The sequence below is a fragment of the Acomys russatus genome, chromosome 5, assembly GCF_903995435.1.
Source record: "Acomys russatus chromosome 5, mAcoRus1.1, whole genome shotgun sequence".
Classification (NCBI taxonomy): Eukaryota; Metazoa; Chordata; class Mammalia; order Rodentia; family Muridae; genus Acomys; species Acomys russatus.
Window position 1 is genome coordinate 11,282,075 of NC_067141.1, and position 22,865 is coordinate 11,304,939.

The window sequence follows — 22,865 nt, forward strand, 5'->3', positions numbered from 1 at the left end:
CTTTTTCTTTTATTTTTAGATAGGTTCTCACTAAGTTAGCTCAGACTTGGCCTCAGACTTCGCAATCCTCCTGTAGTAGCCGCCTGAGTAACTGGAATTACAGAAGTGTACCACTGCATTCAGTCAGCTATGAGCTTTTGTTTTGTCTTCAAATTCTTGTTCTGGGATACTGGGAGGACTCAAGCTTCTTGGGAATGGGGATCGATCCATCTGGGTCACCGCTGTACCCTGGTTCCTTAGTTCGTGCAGTAGGCATGGGGCATCACCTGCGTACCTCACCCGTTGCGAAGGTGAGGTAAGAAGATGAATGCAGAAGCCCTGTGAGGAAATGAAAGACGTCAGATGAGGCGAGCAGGTTGCTCCTCTTTCTTACATGTCTACAGCCCGCTGGCTGGGCACTCCCATCCTAAGTTCTGTGGACAGTTGATGCCTGTGGACCATGAACTACAGGTGTGGGTGAATGCTTCTCTCTGGCTGGACCCCAGGACATCCCCATGGGTAGTGTAGGGTGAGTAACTGGCCCTGGTGGGTGTGTCTGCCCTAGAATGTTCCGGGCGGGTGGGGGGGGACCGGAGGGGTGGGGGGCGGGCTTTACTCTCGCGGTTTTGCTTTTCTACACTTGTTCTTCTACACCTGTCCTCCTGGCTTTTTTCCTTAACCGATATTACTTTGGACATAATCCAGCTGTGTGGGTAGACCCAGGTGGAGTCCTGTTCATCGTGTCCAGGACTTAGATGAGATTTGAAAGAGCTTCCTGAACAACCCAGGTGGGTCCGAGAAGCGCCCAGCAGTATGGGAGGCTTTCCCCATCGGAGTCAGCACCTTCCTCTATGCCAAGGCAGCCTGCTGGTTCTGATATCTGAGGTTCAGTACATTTATTTTTCCTGAATTACAAAAGCGACACTTACATACCGCCTCTGTGTGTGTATATTTATCTTTTATCACTAAATCTAAACCATACCTATGGTCCTCAGTTGGCTGGGCTTTTCCTTACTCAGCACTTAACATGGAGCTCGCCCTGCTGCTGTATGTGTAATGCACCCACATCCCTCCCAGTCAGGAGTGCTGAGGGCGGGGTGTTGTAGAAAATATAAAAGTACCCAATAAAGCTTATTACTAAATTAGCCTATAATTATTACAGCGATATTTTCTAACCCGCTATCAAAATTAGTAAAGACACAGACATCTGTTGTATTTTAGAATAGCCTCATGTTACCTGGGACTGGGCAGATATTAACCCTCTAAACTATCCTTATCACGTCCAGCCCCCATCCCAGGCTGTCTGTTTTAGTCGTTTCTATCTGGGCTACCTCCCTCCATCCACGCTGATCCAGCCATGTGCATTTCTCCACGTTAACCCATCTTGACCTCTTCTTCCTCCTCCTCCTGCCCTTGTCTACTCTCTCTCTCTCTGCCTCGTGGTCCCCAGACTCCGGGGCCTTTGAACTTCCAACTCCACCTCTCTCTCTTCTGCCAAACCCCAAGCTTCACCATTTTTAAAATTAACCAATCAACTTGAAACAGGTAGAGTAGGGTTTACACAACATGGACAGGGGTACGAGAGAATGTGGCGGTCTGGGTGGCAACCAGATCTTGAGGGCCAGTAGTCAGCGTCAGAATTTATGGCACCAGACCAACCCTCCACAGAGGAGCTATTGATTGACAGGTGCTTGGGGAAGCCCCAGCTGCCGGGCCAGCCTTACTTGAGTTCTTACCTCGTCTTTTGTGTTTCCTATCTCATCCATCACATACTCTTCCTGAGCTCTATCGTGTGCTGGTCACCAGCAGGACCTTGCCTCTTTTCATTTGGTTTGAGTTCAGGATCTAGATACTTTTAACCTTTTATAACCAATGTGTAAGAAAGCTCAGTGTTTTCCCAGAGCCCAGGAGAGCCTGTGAGACCAGAGGACTTTCCGTGTGAACTCCAAGCCTGGCTTGGCTAAGCAGATCTTTTTTTCTGGGTCCAGTTGTGTTGTGGGTGGGTGAGAACACCTGTCTGCTTATTAGGTAGCTTCTGACTAGGCACTGTGACTGTTAGTGTCAGCCTGTGAGAAGCCTCTAGTTTTCCTGCTTTCAGCATGAGATACACATTTTTTTTTTTGCCGGTGTTCATAAATGTCTTGTTTCCAGTTGGTTCTTTATTCTCTCTCTCTCTCTCTCTCTCTCTCTCTCTCTCTCTCTCTCTCTCTCTCTCTCTCTCTCTCTGTCTCTCTCTCTCTCTCTCTCTCTCTCTCTCTCTCTCTCTCTCTCTCTCTCTGTGTGTGTGTGTGTGTGTGTGTAAGAATTCACAGTGCATGATGTGTGGAGATCAGAGGACTAAGAGTCCATTTTCTCCTTCCACCGAGTGCGTTTCAGGGATCGAACGCAGGTCTCCAGGCTTGGTAGTGAGCAAACACCTTTACCTGCTGAGCCATCTGACAGCCCTACTTCTCCCAAGGCTTGACTGGCCTATCTTTTCTGCCAGGAAATCTTAACAAGGTACAGCTACCAAGGATGGGATCATTTGTGTGTCTCCAATCCTGGGGCCACCAGCGTGCTGCTAGTCTTCTGAGAGGCTCCTAGAAATGATAACAAAGGAGCCAGTTGAAAAACCGAGCTTCTGAGAAGGGTGTTTGAGCAAGCACACACGTACATGCCCACACGTGCCCATTACCACACGGAGCTTCCTCCATTCTGGAAACACCGCCTGCCCTTGGAGGCTGAGTTGGGTCTGTCTACTTCTCAGTGATACGATTCGGCTTCACACACGTTTTACACAGGGCATTCTCTGCAGTTGTCCTGGCAAAGCACTGACCACACTTTCTGTGGCCTCCGGATTCCCTTTCATGACCAGCTGAGTAGCTTTAGCCAAATTAAATAGAATATGTGCCCAGCTGGCTTGCACAGTAAATTCCCCTACAGATTCAGAGTTAGAGAGACATTGCAGGGGCCTCTTGGTTACTGTCTTCTCGAAGGAACTAATCCAGTTGAGAGACAGCCCGGTCAAGCACACATTTATTTAGCAAAGGATGGACTGCGGCAAAGGAGGGCAGCAGCGTGGTGGCTTCTTCACTGTAGATGTTAGCAAGTTTTTAACGAATGTTTGAGTTGAGTGGCATGCTCATGGGGTACCTTAAACACCTCCTGAATCACAGTTGGCTGTCCCTCCCCTAAAGCACACAGGGTAAGGCATGTGTGTCAAAGTCCCAGTGTAAGTGATCGCACGGAGATGCTTGCAGAAGCAGATCTGCGTTCTGGTGCGTATGGCGGGGGGGGGGGGCGTGGGGGGGTGTTGCTCTAGTGCCTTCGCTTCCGGTGTAGCGGGAACTTGTCTGCAGCTGCCAGAATATTTCAGTGCAGAGGAGCAGTCTGACCTCAGGAGACACAGCTACCAAATGCAGCTGGAGATGTTGCCTACCTGTTTTCCAAGGCCTTTGTGGGTGCGTTCAGAGCCCCAGGATTGATCCCTTGGCTGTGGGTTGCGGTGTTTCCCCTTCAGTGCTGAAATGTTCCACTATACTTTAGCATGAGACTTTATCATGAAAGTTATGGCTAGAGTTTTACGACAGTATGTCAAACTACACAAGCAGGGGCAGGGCTTTTAGGGCCACCTCCTCAAACTCTCTGCTAGCTCTCCCACTCATATCAATCCTCTAAGTAGTAATTGTGGGGAGAAGTTTCCTTATTTTTTTTAAAGACTTACTTATTTATTATTATGTTTTATTGTTACTATTATACAGCGCTCTGTCTGCCTGTATGCTTGCAGGCCAGAAGAGGGCAGCAGATTCCATTACAGATGGTTGCGAGCCACCATGTGGTTGCTGGGAATTAAACTTAGAACCTCTGGATGTACAGTGGTGCTCTTAACCGCTGAGCCATCTCTCCAGCCCCCTTATAGTTATTACATTCTTCATTTGCTGAACAAACAACCCAGAGCTTGAGTTGGTCACGTGGTTTATTGAATTAAGGCCACACAGTTGCTCGGTGGTGTGCTTGGGAGTGGCTGTGTGTGTATATTGGCAGTCTGTGTTTGAAATATCAGGTATTCATGCTCCTTTCTGAGTGGTTTTTGTGGGATTCTATCTGCCTCATCGCTTGGGATTGTTTACTAAGGCCCACTGCTCTCTATTAGCTAAGACGTGGGCATAGGACCCAAGGTGGACCAGTCGGAGCCACCTTCCGGCAATTTAAGCCACGAACTGAGGGCTGAGACATCCAATAAATGGCTGGAGCTCACAATTCTCTCTCCATATCAGAGTCCTCAGTTCCATGGCTTTGTTATAAATTCTTTTTTTTTTTTTTTTTTTTTTGCCTTGGCCATCCAGAATCAGATTCTGTCTCTCTCAGCTACGTTCATCACTGGCTGGAGCTGAGGGACGCCCCACACCCACACCATCTGTGCTATCTCCCTTGGTCACTTGCTTCTCTTACTATTGAACCCTCCCGACCTCTACGTATAGCAGCTTGCATCTGAAAATAGGACTCACTTCATAAGCCCAGCAGGTTCCGGGTGTTGGGGATCTTGAGCAAAATATGCCACCATCTGTATGATTTTACTCATAGGTGTCTGCCCAGAACATTCTGGCAGTCTTGCTTGTCAGTGCCAGCTCTGTGTTCATGGACCACGGCTCCCGACCGTCTGTCCCTTAATCACCTCACTGTCTATGATGAATCTAGGTATTTGGTTATGCTGGAATCCATCTTTACTTTGCTTGCAGAATGATTGGCAGAGCAAATGACTTGTCCAAACCCAGCATGGGTGGATTAAAGTGAAATTTCCTGTCAGTCATTCCCTCGAAAGTTACCCATCTAGCTGAGTTGTTGTCTTGGGCAGAAGGAAAGAGGACCCCTTTGTGTGTGTGTGTATGTGTGTGTGTGTGTGTGTACGCGTGCATGTGTGCATGTGCTCTCATGTGTGTGGGTGGGTGTTGGCCAGGATGGCTTTTGTTGACAAGGCTGTCTGAATTTGTCATTCAGTGGAGTATTTCAGTGAACAGAAATCCAGTATGCGGCATTTTTTAAAAATACACACAAATTCATCAAAGCCTTACTCACATGAGATGCAAACAAATGAGACTGGTCTGCTGAGAGCTCAGTTTTGTTTCTGGAAGGGTTCCCTCTCTCTCTGGGGACAGCAGATGGTCTTTTGGACTAGACACACGAGGCTAATCTTGCCTGAAGTAGGGCTTTTGGCTAAAGCCATGGTCTTAACTTTCACTTGGTCTTGAGGGACTAGGAGGGATAAAAGGCAGACTGTGGGGAGCTCCTGGGCTCCACGCTCATGGGGAATACGGCAGTGAAAAGCTAAGGCTTATGTCATGGCGAATCTCCCATTTCTAGCAGAAGGTGGGGCAACTGTGCAAATCCTGCACCCTCGCCCCATGTTCTTTTATTGTGGACATGTGTTCCCAAGGTCCTGGTCACTGGCACATTGGGAACTGAAAAACTAGTATTCTAAGGAGTCTAGACTAGATAGGTACAGATGAATCCCCTTCCTAGTTAGCAGTGCTTATGAACCAACTCCTTTTTTTTTTTTGGTAAAGTTTAAAAAAATTATTTATTTATTGTTTATGAGCGCTTTATTTGCAGAAGAGAGTATCAGATCACATAATAGATGGTTGCGAGCCACCATGTGGTTGCTGTGAATTGAACTCTAGAAAAGCAGTCAGCACTCTTAACCACTGAGCCATCTCTCCAGCCCTATGAACCAACTCTTAATAGTCCGGTAGGGGAACCTTAGGTATCCAGGGCCAGGTGTTTGAGTCTCTTGGCTGAGGGCAGTGCTTAAAGAAGGCAAGCCCAGGCATTTCGTTGCTGCTGTGAGAATGGCTAGTGGCTGGGTTAAGCAACTTAGGCTCCCTGCTGAAGATGAAGTACTGTGTTCTCTAATTTTTCATCCAGATTCAGATCAGAGCATTGTATGGTCCCTGTAGGAAATGTCAATTAGATGTGCCATCTTTTCTATCAAAGGGCTAAATGAGACAATTAGTAGGGCTGGGCATGGTGGTGCACGCTTTTAATCCCACCTCTCAGAGGTAGAGGCAGGCAGATCTCTTGAGTTGAGGCCAGCCTGGCCTTAAGCAACAACAAAAGAAATTAATAAAGGCATCACCTTGTTGCTGTTAATTTAAAGGTAGGGTCTAATTAATGTTTATTATTAGCCCTGTAATTATTATGATGGTCTTTTCTAACCCGCTATCAATCAATAAAAACACAGACACTTGTTATATTTTTAAAATAGCCTTGCTTCACCTGCGGCAGGGCAGATATTAATCCCTTAAACTACCTTCCATATCTCCCTGCCCCTATTCCATGCCATCTGTTTCTAATAATTTCTGTCAAGCTGCCTCCCATCCATAATCCCAAATACTTGCTAATGTTCTTCATCTGGGCCGAATCCTCCATCCATGCCGGCTGTGTGCTTCTTTCTCCACCTCACCCATGGCGGCGGCCTCCTTCCTTCTCTTTGCTGTCTCTCCCAAGAGCCTCTCTGTCCTCAAAGCCCAGGAACCTTAGCCCCGCCTATCCCATTTGCCCTGTCCAAGTATGTTCGCTTTTTATTGGTCTTAACAGGAGTAAGTTTTTAGGCAAAGTTATAAACACCATTTCGGGATATGTGAGTCTGTTCATTTGGGCAACAACCAGACCAATACCCAACATCACCTGCTAAAAATCCCTCTTCGGTCAACAGTTTTATAAGATAGAAGTGTGCGCTCCATGTTGCTAATGCGCTCAGAAGTTATGGCTTGTCTGCTAGGCTTAGAGTTAGCCAGGAGCAGGATGTGAGGCCAGATGTGTGCCTACCCAGAGTGAAGCGTAGGACCCATTTGCACTAGGAGTAGAAGCCCAGCAGGACGCAGGGTGTGCTCAGGTATGCTTGCCTGGTGGATTTAAAGCAGCTGTGCAGCCCTCTGCATAAATAAAATACTCTGTGCCGCTGAAACACTTTGCATTGTATGGCAGTTTTCTTGGGACCCCAGGCCCCTGTCTAACAAAGCCCCTTGGATTCTTACCAGTAAATCTGAGCAAAATGTAGCCAGTTATTGGTACATTGGAAAACCCTTTGTTTAATAAAAACACCATATTTCAGTTATATGCAAACACACTGACATGTGTGTTTTAATATGTATTTAATATGTATGTGTTTCACGTCGTATTGGTGTGGCTCCGGATCATAGATTATTTTGTTAAATTTAACAAGTAAAACTAAGCCACAAATGTAGGGAAACAAGCCCTTAGAGTTTATGGTTTTCCCTTTACCTGACTCTTGTCTGGGGACAGTTCCTGAAGCATGTCACTGGAGTTACTTACTTCATACTGTGTCGGGACAGTTATTTGTAGATTGTGCGTGCTTAGAGTTTAGAGCATTGTAGAGGTGTGTGTGTGTGTGTGTGTGTGTGTGTGTGTGTGTGTGTGTGTGTGTGTGTGTGTGTGTCTGGGACTTGAACCCCAAGCCTTGAGCATGCCAGGTAAGTAAAGGCTTTACAACTGAGCCACATCCCCAACTCTAAGAAATGTTTTAAAGCTGTACTAAGACAGCCGGGGAGCCCTGCAGGCCCGGGATTCCATGGGGTTCCATGGGGTTCCATGGCTAGGGCAGTGTGTCATTTCCGTCTTTCTTCTCATCCACATGCCCCACTGTGATACTGAGTATTCTCCAAATATTGCCTTGCTCTGGTGGATGAATTGTCTTGTGCAGTTAGATGGTTGCCCTGCCTTGCTTGCCTGGTAGAGAACCCCATGATCACAGGACAGACCGTTAGAAAGACAGGGCTGTTAGTAATCATTCCTTTGGACTTTTCCTGATACTGTACAAATGAGAGAGCTCAGCAAGGATAGTACTGTGGCTGGCATTCCCCAAACCCCAATGTCACATTTACAAGTTCACCTAAACCGCTTAATTGTTCTCCATGACAGACTTTCTATAATAAGAACATAAAGTTCACAAGGTGACAATTTGGGATTTGAGCTTTGATCTTCTTGTTGCCTAGCTCATAGCCTTGCAAAATAGCTTACTCTGGTCCAGCTGTGTCTGCTGGGAGTTGGTCTGGTGTGCTGAGCATCCAGATGCTGAATTCTGTGCCCTGAGACCTGGCTATAGACATGGGCTTTGTAATGAAAAATCCCCGGTGTCAGTGTTGTGTAAAGAATGCTGCCCCAAATCTCTGATTGGTGGGTAAAGAAGCTGTTCAGCCTGTAGCTGGGTGAGAGGGGACAGGAGGCGAGACTTCTGTTCCCAGTCAAGGAGTCTCAGGTAGGGACTATGAGCTAGGGAGGGAGGACAAGGACGAAGAGGGAGAGAAAGGATGCTGCCAGGTCAGGCCTGGCCTGATGGAGCAGAAGCATCCCAGGCTGGACCAGTATGGCAAGTAATTTGGGACGCGTGGCTGGGAAGTAGCCAGACTAGCATGGAGAGTATCTGCCCAGTTCTGGTGCTTGAAGCTTAATAATAAAGCTATAGGTCTCTGTCTCATTATTTGGGAGCTGGAACAAGTGATTAGAAAAGCCACCCCCCCCCCCTTTATACCGTAGTATCTTTACATGTGTCATCTGTGAAACAGGCCTGTTCTCCACCAGGCAGGCTAGTTGTGGATTGTTGTAGCCGTTTTGGTTTGGTTTTTGTACACTCCCTGCCTAATTTATGCAGTGCTGGGGATTGAACCCAGGGCTCTGTGCATGCTAGGCAAGCACTCTACCAACTGAGCTACATCCTCAGCCCATAGTTCTGAAGATGAAAGATAAATGTACATGGACCTAGGCTGGTGTCTGACACATAACCGAGTGTTCCACAAATGCTGGCTGTTGTACTTTCCATATAGAAGCATATGTTTGCATGTGTGTCCACATGCATGCTAGCATGCACATGTGTGTGTATATATGTGTCTGTTATACTTAATGTGTTCAATTTCTTGTATTTTTGTATATGTATACATACATACATGCACACACATATATTATACTTTTGTGTTTACCCACATGGTAAATACAACGTGTGCATATCCTGGTAAACATATGTCCTGAAATTCGATGGGGTTTTAGCAAAATGCAGCATCATTTCTCTTTCTGATACATATTTATGACATATTAATTTTCTCCCTTTTTCTATTCTGAAGTGTGTGGAGTCTCAGCTGTGTAATTATTTGTGCTCTGCTAGTAGAAAACACCCACCCCGCCATGGGACTCCAGCAGTGGGACTTGAGCGGGCACCCCACCCAGCTGCTTTATTCTTGGGCACAGACTCTTGGCAGGCAGACTGCAGAAATTCTCACTCTTAGATATGTTTTTAAGCCCCTGGGAAACTGAACAGGGAGGAAAGAGCGAATTTTCAAAGCTGCTATCAGCCTCCTCTGATTAACTTGCTCTCTGCTCCTGGGAGACAGAGTGGAAATGTGCAAACAAGGCTAGCAGCTCCAGCAGTGTCATTCTAGTGGCCCACAGTGGCCTGCAGCGTTGTGATGCACACAGTTCCTCGTAAAGACCATGAGGCCCAATGAGCATGGTGTCCTCAAGCCCTGCCCACCCCAGACTGCCTCCCTTCTGGGCCCTGGGTGGTCCTCTGAGCAGGTGTGCAGGCTGGCAGCTGTTGCAGTAGAAACCTCATTAGAATGCACAGCTAGGATGCAAGAGCGACGGGCGCTCCTTGTTACTTGTGCTATTGAGAAAGACCGGGCCCTTTGTGTTCCAAAGCCTTGAGTTGCCCGTAGTGCCCAGGGTTGCAGAAGCAACAGGACAAGCTTTTCATCCCCCTCTCTCTGCATCTTGGCTTTAGTAGGCATCCTGGGGCCTCTGAGCACAAGGAGATGCTCACAGCATTTCTTGCGGGGGGTGGGGAGGGCTGTGGAAACTTCCTTTCTGGGTGGTGGCATGAAAGAAGCTTAGATGTTGAGAGATACTAGCAAAAATGGTAGAGTTCAGTGTTAGGGCTGTTTTTTCTATGGAGATGGCTTTTGGCTTCTGGTAGATTCTAGATTCCCAGTAGAATTGGCCCATTGGATGTAAGCAGTGGTAAGCAACAGTGGGGACCTCAGGTTGCTGGGTACCTAGGGATACTTCAGAAAGAGGCAAGTTGATTCTTGTGTCTTGTCATGGTTGTCCCTGATGCTTTTGATATGGCAAGGAAGATGGTTCCTAGCGCTACATCCCAGACCTAGCAAGATGATCCAAACATTCATTCCTCTTTCCTGTTTTCATCTGTGTGACCTCCCTGTGTTTTCAACTCTTTTTTATTTTTTATTTTTTTGAGAGAGGGTTTGACTGTGTATCCTTGACTGTCCTAGGCTCCCTTTGTAGACTAGGCTGGCCTTGAACTCACAGCCATCTGCCTGCCTCTGCCTCCCGAGTGCTGGGATTAAAGGTGTGCGCCACCATGCCTGGTGTGTTTTCAACTCTTAAACTTCACTTACCAAGTTACTTCCAAGTACGAAACGTAAATCTTTCCCATAGACAAAAGCTAAGGCTTTTAACATTAATATGTGAGGATAGCAGCAGCAGCAGCAGCGTTTTCCCTATTGAGTTTCTGAGGATTAAGTATTTACGAGTGAAATCTAATACAAAGTTGGTCTTAGCTTGTTGGGTCCCCTCAAAAGCAGCTCTGATGTTTTGTTGATTTCTTTGAGGCCCTTCAGGGCCCTAGCATTGTAGGTGACAAGGTCCTAGGGGGAATGTGGACAATCTTTGGCACTGATAAAATGAGTCTCTCACACAAGGAAGTTGTTTTTATTGATCTAAGTAACTTTTGAGGCAGGGTCTCAAGTAGTTCAGGTTGGCTCCAAACACAGTACACAGTTGACGATGACCTTGAACTTCTGATCATCCTGCCTTGACCTCTTAAGTGCTGGGACTGTAAGCTCAGACCACTATGCCTGGTTTATGTAATGTTGAACCTGTGGTTCCCTGCGTGTTAGACAATAACTCGGCCGAGTGTACTGTGTCTCTAGCCCTTGATGTAGACGTTCTAAAGGGAACTCATCAAATGGCTTCTTTCCTCAGTTCTAGTGGATGGCAGTGTTGCTTGCTGGTACTCGGCTGGCCAGCTGATAGTCTTTAGAAGAGGTGACGTCTTCCAGGGTCACTGGTCCCGTGACCCTGTGGAGCATCTCACAGTGTTGGAGGAGCCTAATGTTTAGTGACACCCGTGTGATCCGGTACACCGAATCCTGACATGGCATGTTCTGTTTCCTCCTGATTGTAAATCTTCAGTTGTCCTGATCTGTAGTCCTGTGTGTCCACTCTCTTGGTAGCTAGCCTTTTCCTTCCTTGCCAGTGCTCAGTTGGCATTTGGGTGCATTGAAATTAATTGTTCGGAGGTGGGAGCCAGCATGATGCTGCTCTCCATAGTGAGTGCCCTCACAGGTAAGGTTCGCCTTGGTTCCATGGTCACCTTGAGCCAGTGAACTGCTGCCCTCTGTTTGGTAGGCAGCAGGAGAACTTACAACTGGCATCCCCATGCCTCTGGCTGAGATCAAGGAGCTTGGGGGCCGTTGGCAGAGTTTCTGGTGCCCAGGCAGGGCCTGTCCACTGACTTCTTGTCACTAAGAGAAACTTGTCGCAGTAGGCTTTTGGCCCAGGTCTCTGTGAGAAGGGGCTTCCTTGCAGGTAGACTTCCTAGGGACCACCGAGGGCCATCGCTGCCCCACTGAGGAGTGGGGCTGGCCACACCCTCCACTGGCAGGCTTTCTGGCTCTCCCTCATTCACGCTGCAGATGGTCATTCACTGCCTTCCATTTTAGGCTCCTGGGGATTGTGGAAAAAACAAGGCCAGTCACCTGCATGGTAATTTCAGCCCACCAGAAGAGACCAGTAAACATCTAGATGCACAGGGATGGCAGGGGGTGGAGAGACCAGCAGGCTGGGGTGGGGAGAGAGTGAACGCAGATTGAGTTGCTGAGGTGAGGATGGTGAACGAAAAAAAACTGTCTCTCTTATCTGTTAGACTGAGTCCATGCCTGATAGTGTGCACCAGCTTTTATCCAAAGAGCTCACTGCGCGTCAGTTTGTCACTAAGGTAGACACGTGTCTTTCCGAGTAGGGCTGCGTTCAAAGAGTATGTCATTTGATCTCAATGCCGGTGTCCAGATTCACCCCAGTTCCTGGGGTTATGCTTTGAGGTGACCTTCACCGCTAGCTTCCAACGGTTGAATTGCGTGTACGCCCCCCCCCCCCCGCCCCAAATCTGCTTGTTGCAGAGTCAGAAGGCCACCCACCCATGCCTTCTCAGCAGAGTCTGCTCAGCACTGTCTCACCTATATGCCTTACCTCTCTCCGCCAGGAGTTCCGACTCTGAGGAAGCCTTTGAGACACCGGAGTCAACGACCCCTGTCAAAGCTCCACCAGCCCCTCCCCCACCACCCCCTGAAGTCACCCCAGAGCCTGAGGTCATCGCTCCACCTGTCCCAGAAGAAACAGGTAACAAAGTCTCATGGCCACTGGCTCCAGGGGGCAGAGTTGGCTCTTGGGCAGTCCACAGCCCATAGTCACCGGGGGTGGGCAGGGCTTTCTCTTGGCTGTGCTTTGTGCTTCACTGGTTTCTATGAAGTCTGTGAGTAGACAGGTGAGGTGGGTTGTGTGTGCTATGTGTGTCCTAGAAACGCTTCTGTAGCTTTGAGTTCTCTGGTCACTTTATTTGCAGGCTTGGGGTAGGGTCAGCTTGTTTCACTCTGCACTTGTGTCCTAAGGGGCTGGGGGAATGATGTCAGCACAGTCGGTGCCTGGTGACCCCTTGGCACTTCCGGCTAGTAGGAGAGAAGAGCACCTTCAAGAGCAGTTTAGATGTGGTGATTGGTAAGCGGGGGAGGGTCAGAACAGATCCCAGGCCACCGCCCACATGGATAGTGTTCTGTCTGCTTCGCTGTTACACCAGAGGAGACGGAACCACCTCTAATGGGAGGTTTAACATAAAGCCCACAAAGAGACACAGCCTGCTAGAGATGGCCCCACAGGAACCCTATGGTTTCATCCTCAGAGCTGGATAGCACTAACCGCACTCTGGCCTTCTTAAGGAGGCCTCAGCCCTCCCCAGTGGCAAGTATACAGAGCCAGTACCCTCTAGACCAGGCTCTCGACCTTCCTGATGCTGCAGTCCTTTGCTACAGTTCCTCATGTTGTGGTGACCTTCCAACCATAGAATTATTTTCATTGCTACTTTGTAACTGTCATTTTGCTGCTGTTAGGAATCGTAATGTACATATCTGACATGTGACCCCTGTGAAAATGTTCTTTGACCCCCACCCCACCCCAAACGGGTCATAACACACAGGTTGAGGACTGCTGCTCTGGACTAGGTGCTAGATGCTGTGGGCTGTCGCTCCCATGGTCCACCTCTTCTGTCCTAGCCTGTCCTGTCCCAATGGCTGGCTTTGTCTAAAGAGGGACCAAGAGTAGACTTGGGGCCCGCGGGTGGGCTGAGCATCCATAGCTTGGCTGGAGGCATCCTCAGCAGCGATGGAGCTGAGCTTGGAGGAAGGCAGGGCTAGGGCTGGGCTTACCTTGCCCTGGCCAGGAAGTAAGTGCCTTGTAACTTAAAGTAACATTTTGGTCCTGATGTTGTGGACATTTTGGTCCTGATGTTGTGGTCCTTCGCCGAGGGCTGACCTGTACTGCCTCTACTGTGTTCCTCCTTTTCTGCACTCCTCCAGAGAGCAGTTTGCAGTTCTGAGACTCTCATGCCCCTTCCTTCTTTGTTTTGTGTCATAATGAACAGGAAAAAAAAGGTACTTTCCGTGTCACTTTTACAAACTCATCCCTTGTTTTTAATGGAAAGTAGCTGAACCACAACACTTTGCAGGTTCATAGCTCAAACATGTCATTAAGGCAGGCACAGAGAAGGTTGCTTTTGTGATCCTTGGTGCATCTTCCAGGGTCCTGTGCCTGGTGCTCTAACTGCTCCAGGGAATCGTTACCACCACTAAGCCATCTGTCCCGCCCCATGTTAAGCTTTAGACAGTTGCATAGTTATGCCACGTAAAAATGGGACAGAACCTCCGCTCTCTCGGCTTGGAATCAGGTGCTCAGTGATCCATATCTGGCCAGTGGAGGCAACAGGCGGTTACTTGGGAGGACACTGGACACCATGATCCGGAAGGATGTTATAGTGCCCCCTGCCCCCCCCCCCCCCCCGCCTCCGTTTCATCATATACAGCTTCCTCAAGATAGTCTCACATCCTAGAATGGCTGTCGCAGCTGATAGAAAATACAGACAGGTGACAGCGCATCTGTTCTGTAGAGTGCCTGACTGGTGCTGTGGATTTACTTTTTATGATTATCTTTGTGTTTTAGGTTGTGTGGCCTCATTAATTTTGTACTTTGCCATTGCTTCTTTCCTGGCTTGCTAAGATCCAAAAGTGACTCAGGTAGCAGCTAAGGCCCGCTTGGTCTCTCATATACAGTTTTTCCCATGACGGAAAGAATGCTGTAAGTCATTATTGGGATAAGTGGAGACACTTGCTGTTTTCATCCTTTGAAACTTATCCAAGCCTTGACTCTCCTCCTTCAGGCTTTCACCCAGTTACTCTGTTCATTCTCCCATGAACACAAAGCTGTCTTCAGAGCAGCCAAAGTCAGACCCGTTTTCTTCTGTGCCGTGCTTGAGGCGAGCAGACAGAGAGCGCCACGAAGCATCAAGTGGTTCAGATGGTCCCCATCAGGACAGACGTGGGGTTTCTCTGCTGTGGAGAATGACTTCAGAAAGCTCCGAAGTCCGTAAGATATTCTGAATTGGCGCCTGGGTCAGACACACTAGACCCAGCATATTCCAGTGCAGCCACTGGGCTGGGAAAATCCGCAGTTCTGGCCGTGATGCCCAGTCTTAAAAAATGAAGCAGTAGAGTAAGATGGAAGCCCGGCACACTGGCGGCCAGATGTAAACAAAAAGCCAGACTCCAGCCTCTCGGTCTTCCTCATGGTGGGGTGCAGACTGTAAAGGAGTAGCAGTTGCCTCAGGACAGTGATGGCAGCGCCAGCCACACCCTGACTTCTTTTTCAGCAAAGCAGAGGGTCACCTCCATTCTTAAAAGTGAACACACACAACCCTGCCTCTTACTTAAGTGACAGTTCACAAAAGAATGAACATTACAGAGGCTTAGGAGATGATAACCTGTGTTTTGAGGGGTGGAGATGTTAATTGCCACTGAGTCACAGGCCCTCAGAACCCTTGATTACGCCCCTTGGGAGTCTTTGATCAGGGACTTTACACAGCTTCTTTGAAAATCACAGTGAGCCTGTCAGTGTGAAGATTACAGTCAGGAGACCAGAGCTGGCGACTGTGTCTGCGTAATGCATCCACCTCCTTGGCTTGGGCTGTGTAAAAGACCATCTGACTGGAAGATTGGAAGATGTTGGAAGATTAGGAACATTCCCCCCACCCCCATCTTCCATCCATTCTGCAGACCCACAGAGGCCCTGTAAAGACATGAGAAGGCACTGTGCTCCTTGCGTGGGTCATCCTGGGAAGAGAAGGGTTTGTTCTGAAAACCATGGGAAAGAAAGGGCAAGAGAGGAAAATCTATTGTTTATAGTTTTCCTCTACAGAGTGCCTGGAATGTCACTAAAGGAGCCCCGGGGACCACAGGAAATAATAGACAGGCCCTTTGACTGTGAGTACGAACATGACTTTTCCTCCTGGAAACCTATTTTTACAAAACAGTCACTTGCTGAATGCTGGGTCCTCTGAGCGTGTTTGTGTTCCATGGCACATCAGGACAGGATGCTGAGTGCCCGCCTTGTATCAGTCCCCATCCAAGGAGCTCAGTTTCCCTGTGTATAAACGAAGGCAGCAGCCTGTAAGCTTGGAAATCACTGTCCTCTAGCCTCTGTGGAACACTTGACCACATTATCACTGCGGGATGTAATTAACTTTCACCTGATTAAATAATAGCCTTGGCTTATGTACCTTCCCTGTGTTAGGCTTGTAGTAAGGCCTTTGTCTGCTTCATGTCCCTCTTGGATGAGAGCGAATCATCCCTTATTTGAACAGCTTCCTCTTCCTTTGAGGTCACAGACCTTCCCTGTCCTGCAGCATATGAGGGACTCTGGGATAGGAGCTGTAGTTTCCGGCTCTCCTGTGCAGCTTGTCTGTGTAGGGCCTACCGCGTTTGAACTCCTAGGCTGCTGCTGTGCTTCTTGCCGCAGAGGTGTTGAGTCGTTGCCGTGCCCGCTGGCACTCAGCCTCGGGGCCAAGCAGCTCTGTCAGCAGGTCCCTGAGAGATGTAGCCTGAGCTGAGCCCTGCAGGATGGTCAGGTGGCAGGAAGTAGATGGCCAGCCAGGTACACACAGTGGGAGAACTGAGGTGAGTTCCTTGCCTGTCCTTTCTGGGACATCCTTCTCATGGTGACAAAGCTTGTCTACTCATTCTTGCTGGGGCCTTCATAGCCTGGAGAAGGGCACTGTGAGGTGATTGGAGCTGCCCAGTGCCCTGTGTGCCTGTACATTTCGTCCTGCTTGGGAGAGGTGGCCGGTGGGTCTCTGGTTTTGGACTATACATCTCTCTAAGCTGCCAGCAATGCTCCTGTCATCACTGGGTCCACCACAGAAGGTTTGTTTCTATACATACTAGCATTTGCTTTCCCTTCCTCTGGAAAAAAAAAAAAAACCCAAGCATGACTCGAAGCTCCCTGGTACTGAGGTGTCCCTCTTGGAGTGCAGAACTGGGGGCAAGTGTCACGGGCAGGCTCTGAGGGGCTGTGGCTGTTATTTCCTGGCACTGCCTGTGCTCTATGATGGACACTCACGTGGCTTTCCATTCCATCCTCAAGAGAACTCTCGCTTACAGCGGCAGCAGATTCATGGACTAACCTTCCCAGAATGCTCAACCTCAGACAGCCTACCTACAGACAGAGTAGCTGGGGACAGCTCTGGTTCTGGACGCTGATGTTGAGATTTAGCGTCTGGAGGTCGGGTTTACAAGCAGCACCATGCTGTGTCCTCACGTGGCACACGGGACAGACAGTCTCCCCCTAGCTCTCCATCCCATTCCTGAACATTCTGCTGTAACTTAATTACCTCCCAGACATTATGCCTTGAGGGTGAGATTCCTGCATGAGAATTTCAAAGGTCAAAGGTGTTTAGGCTGAGGACACAAGTTGAGGACCAGGGCTTTTCAGAGCTGGGCCTGGCTTCTACAGGCACTGGGCCAGCTGGCTTTCCTGCTCTTCCTGCTGTGATCACTCCAGGTTTCTGGAACAGGTGAAGCTGTTGGGGGACTCTGATGTGTCAGCGCACACACACACACACACACACACACACACACACACACACACACACACACACTGCCCGTATTTAAGGAGAAGGACTCACGTGAGGGCCATGTTCACACTGCCCTTGGAAACTTGGGTGGGAGTACCAAGGATCTGGCCACGCCCTGGTGCTCTAGACACCTATTTACTTCTCTTTGCGACCCTAGTGGAGAGTCATGAAGCAGCTCCTTACCCACAGTCATCCTATCAACTCTGGCATCTCCACGAGGGGTGCCCTGGTCTCCCAGGTAGGCACTCAGCCCACGGTGCCACAGGAAGGGCGGGCAGTGTTGTCCTGTTACAACGTTTGCTCACTGTCTTAGTTAGGGTTTCTGTTGCTATGATCATGAATGGAAGTCAGAGCAGGAACCTGGGACTGCAGGAGCTGAAGCAGAGGCTGTGGAGGAATCCTGGTCACTGGGTTGCTCCTTGTGGCTCGCTAGGCCATTTTCATACAGGGCCCCAGGACCAGCAGCCCAGGGGTGGTACTGGCCACAGTGACCTGGGCTCTCCAATGTCAATCATCAATTGAGAAAATGCCCCCCATAGCGCGCCAGTCTTATGGAGACATTTTCTCAGCTAAGATTGCCTCTTCCCAGATATGTCTAGGGTGTGTGTCAGGTGGACAGACACCAAGCCATCATCCTAACAGTGGGACGGTAGTGGTGTCTTGAGAGGTGTCCTGGGATGTATTACAGTAAGCAAGGCTCAGGAGCTTTGCTGAAGGACACTGAGCCAATACGTTACAGTCTTTCAATCACTTCTCCAATCCTGAACCCTGGCACTGCCTTCTCTGAGCTGAGTCATCCTGGTGGCCTGTCACCTTGCTGCTATCTTCAGCTTATCAATGGGGCACTTTTAAAAATATATACATTTCTTTAGATGTTCTTGTTGGTTTTTTTTATAATTATTTTGCGTGTGTGTGTGTGTGTGTGTGTGTGTGTCCTCGCACATGCACACGTGTGTACTCGTGCACCGTGTGCTTGCCTAGTGTCCAAGGAGGTTAGAAGAGGGGGTCAGATCCCCCTAGAACTGGAGTTATGGATGATTGTGAGGCACCTTGTAGGTGCTAGGAACCAATCTTGGGTCCTCTGCAGGAGCAATATGTACTCTTAACCACCCTGTTATCTCTCTGGCTTTTGAAGGAAGTACTTCTTTGCAGTTTCGTTTCCTGCTCATAGTAACATTTGAAGGAGAAGGATGGAAGGTACTAACATCTTTGAAATGATAACAGAATCTAGAAGGGAGGATGAGCTAGTGGCTCCGCCTAGAGCCTACCAGTGTAGACCATGGCATACTGGGCAGGCAGCCCCTGGGTGAAGAGACCAAACAGGATGTTCGTTGTGTGCCTGCAGTAGAGCTGGGACCCAGCCTGAGCTGCCCATGTCCCAGCTCAGTGACCACCTTCTAGTAGGACCTTCACCACAGAAGCGCTCCCGGATTCCTGTAGGTAATGCCATTTGTACAACGCTGTCACCTTCCCGCGTGCCATGTTGCTTAGCTTCACACAGAGTGGACACTAATGAGAAAAGTCTGTTTTTCATAGAATTTCTCACACTTCATTGTCATTAGTACCAAAGCCTTGATCTCTGGTAAACCTCTGGGACTCGAGGGAGTTCTGGGATGTGACCTGCTAGAGCAAGATGGACCCCTGGGAGCAGTGCCCGGAGCCCTTTCCCTCAGGTCGGGGTTCTTAAGACTCAGCCAGGTTTTCCAGAAAGAAGGTGCCTAGCCAGGGGCCTCTGCCACTCTTGCTTGGCCCATTTCGGGTTTGGTTTCTTCAGCCTTGTGTTTTGGGCCTCATTGAAGGAGGGCAGTGGACACTATAGACCTCCCCTGTGTGAGCAGCCTCACCCTCCAAGGGAGATCTCCACAGGGAGTTGATCAACCTTAATACTTATTCTGTCCGGGCTGAGTTCACCTGCAACCCTGAGGCCATTGCACGGCCGGATGCTAAAGGATTGCCTTACAGGATGAAACAGGGGTGTTAAGATTAAAAAGTGGGGGCTAGAGAGATGGCTCAGAGGTTAAGGGCACCGGCTGCTCTTGCAGAGGACCTGAGTTCTATTCTCAGCACCCACATGGGAGCGTACAACTGTCTGTAGCTTCAGTCCCAGGGAACCCATACATGCAGGCAAAATATTCCGCCCCCCTTTTTGTTTCAAGACAGGGTTTCTCTGTGTAGCCTTAGCTGTCCTAGACTTGCTTTGTAGACCAGGCTGGACTTGAATTCACAGTGATCCACCTGCCTCTGCCTCCTGAGTGCTGGGATTAAAGGCGTGCATCGCCACGCCCGGCTGACACTGCTATTTTTTATGATGATGATGATGATGATGATGATGAAGAAGAAGAAGAAGAAGAACAAGAAGAAGAAGAAGAAGAAGAAGAAGAAGAGAGAGAGAAAAGAAGAGAAAAAGAAGAAGAAGAAGAGAAAGAAGAAGAAGAAGAGACGAAGAAGAGAAGAAGAAGAAGAAGAAGAAGAACAAGAAGAAGAAGAAGAAGAAGAAGAAAGAAGAAGAAGAAGAAGAAGAAGAAGAAGACCTGTTAAAATGGACATTCAAAGCCTTGCCTCTGCCGATCTATTTAGAAGCGGTGGACTGATCAGTGGGTGGATAAATGGGAAATCTAGGTTTTGATGAGAGTCCCAGATGTGTCTTAGGCTAGACAAGTTTGAGAAGCCTTGAATTCATCATAAGCTTGCAGTGGGTCACCTGCAACTATTGGTACAATGCCACAAGAGGACCAAGTAATGCGCTATTGATCTCCATTAGCCTGCCTAAAAAGGAGACCGTCCCGTCTCCGCGTACTTAGATGGTCAGCTGTGCCTCCTGGGGGCTTGATTTATTGATCAGCTGAGAATCTGAGCATGCAGGGATGTCAAGGCTTCATCTAGCCTTTGCATCTCTGCCGGGAGAGAACCCACGGTACTGGAGGCCATCTCAAGTGTCACTTGGGAAACACTCCGGCAAGGCTAAGAAATGTGGCCTCTGTTGAAGGTAGGGAGACAGACAGGTGGGTGACGTCACTTGTCAGGGCACTGTCTCTCTCCTCTAATCCCCTCTTGTTTCTGAATACATCTGCTTAGCTTAGGCTATGGTGCCCAGCTCTGATGTTACAGACTGAATTGCATACCTGTTACATCTGCACGCTGGAGTCCTCACTCCTGATATGTGATGTGTTGGAGATACAGGGCCTTTCAGGTGGCAACTAAGGTTCTGTGGGGTCTTAGGGTGGGGCCCCGTGACACGAGGAGACCTCAAGGATACATTTGCTCAGAGGAAATGTCATGTGAGGACACGCCAGACCTGACCACCTGGAAGAAGGTCCCAGGAGAGGCCAGACTGGCTGACACCTCCATTGTGAACTTCCAGCCTTGGAACACAGAGCAGCAGGAAACACATTTCCGCTGTTGAAGCCGCCCAGTCTTGGCTTTTGGCGAGGGCAGCAGAGCTGATTAGCATAGCTGGGAAACCTCTGGTGACTCTTCATAGGCGCACAGATGCTGACTTGCCCCAGGATTGAGCTAGAATCTAGAGCAAGGGCTGCAGTGCAGAGGTCATGCTGATGTGGGTGGAATGGTTTGTGGTCCCATCTTTCCCTGCCTCTGTATCCAAGGTATACTCCATAGTGACCGACATCGGGGGCACCCCAGGTTTGGGATGAATGAAGTCTTTATGCAGATCAATGGGGCTATGCAGAAATCTAGTGGGAGCCTAGTAAGACATGCTTGCTTTGTAAATCATGGCTTGCCCATGGCAATGACATGGAGAGGCCATCACAACCTTATGATGGACCATAGGGAGCCATCTGCTCTGAGAACCACCCTGTAGAATAGCAGCTCCCAAACATGGACAGTGTTAGTCTAGGGGACAGGAGGCAGCGTCTGGAGAAATTTTGTCACAACTTGGATCGAAGGTGTTACTGGCATCTAGTGGGACAATGCTGAGAATGAGACAAAACATCTTTGGCTGATACACCGAACAAGATGTCCCCAAGCATCCTTTGGGCTGACAATAGGAAACTGCAGTAAGACTGGGTTTTTTTGCCCATGCTTTAAGTAGGGAAAGCCAGGCTAAGTAGACAGGAGAACAAAGCAGATGTTAAGCTGAATATCTGCTGACTGTTGCGTGATGCCAGGAAAACTGCTGACATTTGAAGGCAGCCAAGGCGGGGAACAGCTCGGAAAAGAAGGTTGGCAATGGAGGGTCTGTTGACAGAAGTGAGGAAATGGCTGAACCCCCGCCCCCTGCACCCCCTGCACCCCCGGCACCCCCTGCACCCCCATGCACCCCCCTGCCCCGCTGCCAAAGCCCATGTGACAGTACCTGGGAGCCCCTCAGTATCTGGTCTTGTGCCTTCTGAATTGAGTCAAGTACCTAGGAGCAACCACAAGGCCAGAAGACCAGGTTGCTGCTGACCGGAAAAGAAGCTATTCTTGAAGGCCCAGGGGACTCAGAAAAGAAGGGAAGTGATCTCAGAAGGAAAAAAGGCCAGACACCTGTTCTGAGATGAGACGGAAGCAATTCTGTTGGGTGGTAATAGGAAATAATTTGGGGCAAAGAGCTAGGACCAGAGGCTGCAAATGCTTAGGACGTGTATGCTTAGTGGAGTAAGAGTTAGGGGGGAGAGGGAAAGGCCTGGACCCAGCACTGGCTCCTAGACTTACAGGTAGGCTTCCCCAGTGTGCTTGCAGTACAAGGGATGTTTATTAAGCTTCAAAAAAAAAAAACTTTAGCCGGCTGGAAACAGAGCTAAGCAAGCCCCTTTCTGAACCTGAGGCTTGTCATCTTGTGCTGTTCTCTTTCACTTTATCAGCCCGGGGACCCCCCCCCCCCCAGGCCCATCCCCATCCCCACCCCCACCCTATCCTCAACAGCAGAGAGCACGGGCAACTCAGAATGCGGGGAATGGGCTGTTTCTACAGAAAACAGAGTCGCCTGTTAGAGTCTGCCTTTCCCACTCAAAGGACAGGACAGCCAATTGGGAAGTAAAAATGCAGGATACCCTGGTCATTTGAATCTCATGTGACACCTAACCTTAGAAGCCTTTCATTTATCTGGAATGCAAGTATAGTGGCTTCCTGGACTTCCTGGACTTCAGACCGCCTGGTGAGAAGGGGTTAATGCATCATAACACCTGCCAGCCCATCAGTTCTGTGCAGCCTTTTCTGGTTCATGTTCTGCCTTCTGCAGATCACAGTCCGGAGGTTTCCATTTGCTAGCCCAACATCTAGGAACCCAGAAATCCATGAAAGGGCTGGTAGGGTTCTTGGAAGCAGTGGGGCAGTGAGGTCACTGGGCATCCTTAGGCTGACATTTGGAGTCCCTGAGCGTGTTGGAAGATAGGGAGCAGTCTCATTGGCTGGCAGCGTGGGAGGAGCTAAAGAGCTGGGAGAAGAGGACTGAGACCGGACAAGAGGCATGGTGGTAGGAGAGGAGGGTCTAGGTCGTGTCTGGAGGGGCAAATGGTGACCGGCAAGCTCAGTCCTGCTCAGCTATTTGAGCTCCTTACCCTAAAGCCTTGCACATTCTTCCCCGTATCTAAGCAGATACCACGTTTAATTTCTACACCAAAGGTTTGCTTTTTTCTTTTTTTTGCTTGGCTTCAGCCACATCAGCCTCATTATTGTTTTTATAATACCCCAGGGGTACTCCTAC

At 49.1% G+C, this 22,865-nt stretch overlaps 1 protein-coding gene across 3 annotated transcripts in view; it reads left to right on the forward strand.

Moving 5' to 3' along the window:
- Positions 1 to 22,865, forward strand: part of Tacc2 (transforming acidic coiled-coil containing protein 2) — a 75,413-nt gene that overhangs the window by 15,103 nt on the left and 37,445 nt on the right. For all 3 annotated transcript variants that reach the window (XM_051145425.1, XM_051145426.1, XM_051145427.1), the window contains exon 2: positions 12,248 to 12,384. In XM_051145425.1, coding sequence (XP_051001382.1) covers positions 12,248 to 12,384 — 137 coding nt within the window. The remainder of the gene's footprint in view (positions 1 to 12,247; positions 12,385 to 22,865) is intronic.